The sequence below is a fragment of the Sorex fumeus genome, unplaced genomic scaffold (genome assembly GCF_029834395.1).
Source record: "Sorex fumeus unplaced genomic scaffold, SorFum_2.1 ptg000007l, whole genome shotgun sequence".
NCBI lineage: Eukaryota > Metazoa > Chordata > Mammalia > Eulipotyphla > Soricidae > Sorex > Sorex fumeus.
In genome coordinates this window covers 36489274-36495771 of record NW_026606064.1, presented here as the reverse complement: position 1 = coordinate 36495771, position 6498 = coordinate 36489274, and the positions used below count along the sequence as shown (strand labels likewise).

Sequence of the window (6498 nt, the reverse complement as noted above, 5' to 3'; positions counted from 1 at the left end):
TCAGCACCAGGAGGATTACTCCATAACTTAGAGGCCAGCCGGGTATCCTAGAGGAAAGGGCAGTTCAGATAGAGAAGGGAGCACCAAATAAAGTATGTTTGGAGGATCCTCCCAGGAGGGGAGATGCATGTCGAAAGTAGACTATGGACTGAACATGTTTGCCATTCAATGCCTCTTTTGCAGACCACAACACCCAAAAGGAGAGAGAGAACACAGGTGATTGCCCTGCCACAGAGACAGGGGGGATGGGGGGATGGGGGTGGGAGGGATATTATCCATGGTGGTGGAAAATGGGCACTGGTGGAGGGATGGGTATCTGATCATTGTATAATTGAAACCAAAGCACAAAAAATTGTAAATTTACAACTGTAAAATAAAATAAAATAAAGGGGAAAAAATGTGGCGTGCTGTTTTTGGTACTTTAGTGACTTAGAGAATTAGATGTTGCTTCAGAAATTCTAAAATTTTAAGAAGAGTGATACAGCTGGAGTAAAGTTTTTAATTGGATGTTTACTTTGGCGTCCAGGAGCATCTCTGCAGCTTGTTCTTCTCTTCTGATATTTATTTGTGAGTCTCTGGGTCATGTTTGTTAATGACTTTATATGGCACTAGAGGCAGTTCCTGGACATGACTGCCAGGCTCCTGGAAGAATCAGAGATAGGGGAAGGTTGCCCATTCCCGCCTTCATGATAGTCTGAGGATTTCAGTCACGAAACCCTCATACCTGGGTTTTTAGCATATTAATTCTCATGCATTATGGGCTTGTGCTCAGCCTGTGGATATCTGCTGTGAGCATGGCAGCAATTGGGTTTTTAAGGTTTATGACTGACAGGGCTCTCTTGGGGCGAATGGGGACTCACCCACTGCTCTCTGAGGTATTCCACCGGCCCCTCTCTGAGGTGTCCTCAATGAACTCAGCCTGGCGTGTGTTGTTGAGACACCTCTGCATCTTGTTGCTCTCTTCCAAGATTTATTTGTGAGTTTCTGGATCATGGAGTTAATGAACTTATATGGTGCCAGAGGCAGTTAATGGGTGTTGTTATTTTTTTTTTTTACATGAGAAGATGAAGTTACTGTGTGGCCAATGTGTAGTTTTAAGAGCAAGAAGAATAAAGAAGATACATCATATATCTGCTAAATTTACAATGACTTAGTTGGTGAGAATGATGTCTTAATCACAGGGGCAGAAGTCTAGCTACCCCGAGGACAGTAGCTGGGCTGTGGGATACTAAAATGAGACCTTGTAGCCAGTATATAGAAACACTATGTATCTCCCAGAAGTGCTCCTTTCCCTTCTAGTATTTATCTTACCCTTTTTCATAGAATAACTATTTGGCATCTTTTCTGGCTGCTTTGTATTGCTTTATAAATTAAATTATAAATAAAATTTCTTCTTTTGTTGGGTGGAGAGGATTGGATAGTTTTGGTTTTGAGGCCATCTCAGTGCTCAAGAGCTACTCCTGCCTCAGTCCTAAGGGTCACCCCTGCTGCTACTCAGGGAACCATGGGGCCCTGAGGATGAGACCTGGACCTCCTGCTTGCAAACATGTGCACTGTTGGGTTCTCTCTTTGGACCCCAAATATGTTTTCTACTCCTCTGTTGGACTTGAATATTGTGCCTGTGAGGCTAATCCATGCAACTATATATGATGGTAGAATTATATATGATGGTAGATGGTGGTGTGGTTGTATCCACACAACTAAATTGATGATAACCATATAGCTTAATAGGCATTTGACTATGTATTTTCTGTGTATCCTTTGTTGGGTGCATATGTGTATATGTATATATTATGTATGTACTGTCTGTTGGGTTATAGTTTTTTTTCCCCTAAAAAATTATTATAGGGCCTTTCTCCCTCTGGACAGCAAGATGGCAGCAGCCTTGGAGCTTTTTGGAAAGCCAGGTATGAGCCGGTCGTGATGGAGCAACTGAAACCTCATGGGAAGGGGGGCGTTCCCGACCCGTCCCTCAAGCCCTACCGAGTTCATGAGTTGCCCCCCACGAGTGGCTCTCCGGCACGGCCATGGCTCCAGAGCCACAGAAACCAATCTCATAATTATCTGACTCTCGGCAGAAATACTTCCAGGCTTAATCAGTAAAATGCCAGAAATCCAAAATCGCGTGGCTGCTATTGTAGCCATGAGACATCATTTGGTTCTTGTAACCAGCTGTAGAAAACAATGCCTTTTCAGCAGGTCTGATTTTGGGGTGTAAACTCTAAATAATAATGGTGCATCTTTTGTCGAAACAATGAATCTAATTAAAGTAGTTAGAGTGTTAACTAGAATTCATCTGCCTCACAGGCATTGGGAGGGTTGGGGTGGGAGGATATTGGGGTTCTTGGTGGTGAAAAATAAGTACTGGTGAAGGGAAATGTGTTTGATGAGTGCATGACCGAGACTTAAACCTGACAGCTTTGTAACTTTTCCCACAGTGATTCAATAAATAAATTTTAAAAATTATTATAGGCTCCATGTGTGACTTACAAAACTGTTAATTGCAGGATTTCATGCATTAAACATTTCAGCACTACAAAAAAAAAGGTGCATCGTAACCTTTGACTTTATGAGCTAATACAAACGTAGTAATTAAAACAATGGTATTGGACAAAAATCCACACACAGACCAGTGGGTTAAAATTACACCTCAGAAATATATTTAGACGCAAATGTGAGCAACTAACTTTTGTTACTTCATTTTTATATTATATTTCATTAGATATTTTGGTACTGCGATATACATATTTATTCTTAACAGAGTTTGTGGCATGCAATGTTTCAATGCAATCCACCATCAGTGCTGACTTTCCTTCACTGATGTCCCTAGCCTTTTTCCCAACCCCTACTCTGCCTTCTTGACAGGCACATTTCTAAATTTGATTATTGAAGTTTTGATTTCATACGTACAGTATGGTTGACTCTGAAGTATAGATATATACATATATCCCGTGTTCTGCCCTCTGAATATGCTCAAATCCCCTGAATCTCCCCTTCCTTTAGACTTAGTCCCTTCATTTTTTTCCTTTCCTACCCTTGTCATTTCTACATTCAGTGGTTAAGGGTAGTCTGGGTATTCCTGCTGTGAGAGCAGGCATTCCCTCATCCTGTTGTTCTCCTATAGACCACAGATAAGTGATATAATCTGATATTTGTCCCCTTTCTGACTTACTTCATTTACATGACATTCTCCAGTTCTATTCGAGTTGTTGAAAAATGCATAATTTCTTTAATTTTTGCAGCTTCAGAGTATAAGTTGCATTTATAATACATCATACTTTCATTATTCATTCATCTGTTCTTGGACACCTAGGTTGATTTCATACTCCACGGTACTATCACTCCAGCCCCAGATAACTTTATATTTACTTCTCTGAGAAATTTCCATGCTGCTTTCTTTAAGGGTTGAATTAGTTGAAATAACCACTAACTTACACAGTTTCTCGTATTGTTTTGTTTTATTTTTTGTTTTGATGTGTGCTAGACTGACTGGTCTCAAGTGACAGATTATTGTCGTCTCAGTTGTATTTCCCTGATAATAAGTGATGATAAGATTTTTTTTCAAGTCTATTTTCTCTCTGTTTATATCCTTCTGAACAGGACCTGTTTATTTTTAATTCAAATTTTTGGATAGGGCTTTTGATTAATTTCTGTTGTAATCTATATGCTTTATGTATCTCAGATAGGAAACCTTTATCTGATGTTGTTGAATAAACATATTGTTTCCCTCCCCATTTAGTCTCTATTATTTTTAGCCCACATTTGCTAAACTATACAGTAATGTTTGAGTTTGATGAGTTCCAATTTGTATTTGTTTCTGTTGTCTTGAGTACTAATTTACAAGAATTAGTATTTGGTGCAAGAGAAAAACTCATGGAGAAATTCTAAGTCCTGATCACTGACAGCACATAGTAGATGTATAAAACAGATATAGAATCACCCTTCCAGAAAACGCATTGTAAATTATTCGTAGAGTTTCATATGTAAAAATTTCTTTCATATTATCCAGATTTACCTTCTGATTATTGTATGTGAGAAATGTAAAGATGTCCTGAAAGCACTCAGAGATTAATGTTACTAGTAAATTTATTCTGTGTGAACACTATACAAAAATAGCCTTTTTACCTATATACATATAGAGCATGAAAATGATTGGTGGCTCACTTATAATATTCAGCTTTTAAGAGCTAGATGTGATATGTGAAATGCAAAGACAAAATTTCTGAAAACTATGTCTACATTGTGATTGAGTTAGGACAAATGAGTATTTCCTGACATCTCCAGGGTCTCCTGAGGAGGGTTGCTTTGACTTCCATCTTCCTCAGGAACATCCTGCCAAGCTGTCTGTAGAATTAACTTGAGGCTCCTTCTTTTCTGTCTTTGCTGCTCCCTATAAGATCCAACAAAGAAGTAAATGATGGGATTGGCACAGCTGTTGACACAGGATAATACCTCTGTCACCAAAGTTAGCTTGAAGCAGTGCATAAAAAGAGCAGTTGACATCCAGTATAAGAGAAAATGATAGATTCCCCAGGGCAAGCCACAGAGGAGGAAGACCAGCACTGTGAGCCCGATTGTCACATACAGCCCGGTCAGCTTCATCTTCCGGGAGCCACACAGCAATCTGGTCAGCAGAACCAGGCTGGACCCAGATAGAAGCACAAAGGAGAAAATCAGCCATGTGGCAATGATGATATCAATTATCCAAAGCAAATAAAATCCAAAAAATATGCCTTCCGACTCCACTCTCAAGATGGTCAGAAGCAGGGGCAGGGTCCAGAGCAGGGCACACACGACAGATGACATGTGTTTTGGGCGGTGGCAACGATACCAGATGGGCTTTAGGACACACAGGCAGCGCTCCATGCTAATGGCAGTGAGAAGGCTCAGGCCTACAACATATGGAAAGACAAGCGTCATAATATAAACTCGGAACATGTCCATGGAGTCTAGTCTGATATGTCCCACAAGTTTCATTATGGAGAATACCATGTGGTTGGATAGAAAGATAAAATCTGCTCCTGCCAAGTTGAGGATATAGACTGAAAAAGCATTCCTCTGCATGCGGAAAGCCAGGAGCCAGATCACTACAGTATTTCCTGATAGCCCCACCAGGGAAATGATGAATTCCAGAAGTTTTGAGCTCTTCGAAGTCATGTTCCATTGTCTATAAAAGTCTTCCCAGTCACTTTTATTCTGCAGTGTGCTTTCAGTCACCCAAGGTGTGCCAGTTACATCCATGCTCATATACTACTCTCTGCTGGTGTTTCTGGAAACACAAATGAGAAAGAATTTTCAGTTTGATCACAGATTCTCATGGCCATACAGGTATCTGAGACAAGAGAGAAGCAATTAAGACAGTTTAAGTCAGCCACACAGCTTTGACACCCTATATTTGGACTCTGCCTGATCTTTCTGATTCAAGCCTGGGATTTCTCTACTGAATCACAACTTTTCACAAATATGAAACGTTCTAAGGTCCTGATTTTCCCACTAGTTTCCTAGGCCATAGTGTCTGGATGGGAGTTTTTCTGGGCAGGACATAAGGATGGCAGTGGTACTCTGAGCCAGCCTTCTTCTGCCCTGGGCCTTCTATTCTTCAGAGACACAAACTATGTGACATCTCAGTGACTGAGAATGACCCATTCACAGAAAAGAAGACACCAGGATTTGAAGGAATTTCACTCTGAAGTGTATTGTCAGTTATGTCAGCTCACTCAAAACAGTGAGCTCTTACTCATGTTCGTTCATTAGTCTATCCCAGTGGCTAACATTTGTCAGGGTTACATGGACCATTGAAAATAGATAACAAATGAGTTACGGATTGTTGGAACTAACCACAAATGTGTGTGGGTGAGGGTGGATAAGAGAGAGAAGAGACAGCTAGGACAATAATAATTGGGAATGATCACACTGGACAAGATCTGAGAGTTAAAAGTACATAAGGGATATTCTTAATAAGCTTTCAGTTTCAATATTACAATCCACAATGCCAAAATGGAGAGAGAGAGAGTAACAAAGACAGATCAGAGAGGCAGACAGAGACAGAGATAGAGAGAGACAGAGGGACAGAAACACAGAGAGAGAGAGACAGAGAGAGAAGAAAAGCACCTGCCAAATAGGCAGGAAGGGGGTGATGGGAGAGAATCTGGGGACACTGGTGCAGGGAAATCTACACTGGGGGAGGGGTGGATGTTGGAATACTGTATGACTGAAATCCAAACATGAATGGCTTTCGTAAAGCTTGAAAATCACTGTCACTGTCACTGTCCTCCCGTTGTTCATCTATTTGCTCGAGTGGGCCCAGTAACGTCTGCATTGTGACATTTGTTACTGTGTTTGGCTTATCTAATACATCACAGGTAGCTTACCAGGCTTCGCTTGAAAATAAATAAATTAAAACAAATAAAATACAAATGAATAAAGGGAAAGTTTAAAAACAAGGGAAAATGGAATGCGATGCAAAAAAACTGCAAAAATTGGACTGTCACCAGAATA

The 6498-nt window shown here is 40.4% G+C and overlaps 1 protein-coding gene across 1 annotated transcript; it reads right to left on the bottom strand.

The window, feature by feature from the left end:
- Positions 1–4251: 4251 nt before the first annotated feature.
- On the bottom strand, positions 4252–5241 carry LOC130016054 (mas-related G-protein coupled receptor member X1-like). Its single transcript, XM_056106800.1, has one exon. It carries the CDS (start codon positions 5239–5241, stop codon positions 4252–4254), a length of 990 nt encoding a protein of 329 aa, XP_055962775.1.
- Positions 5242–6498: the final 1257 nt, after the last annotated feature.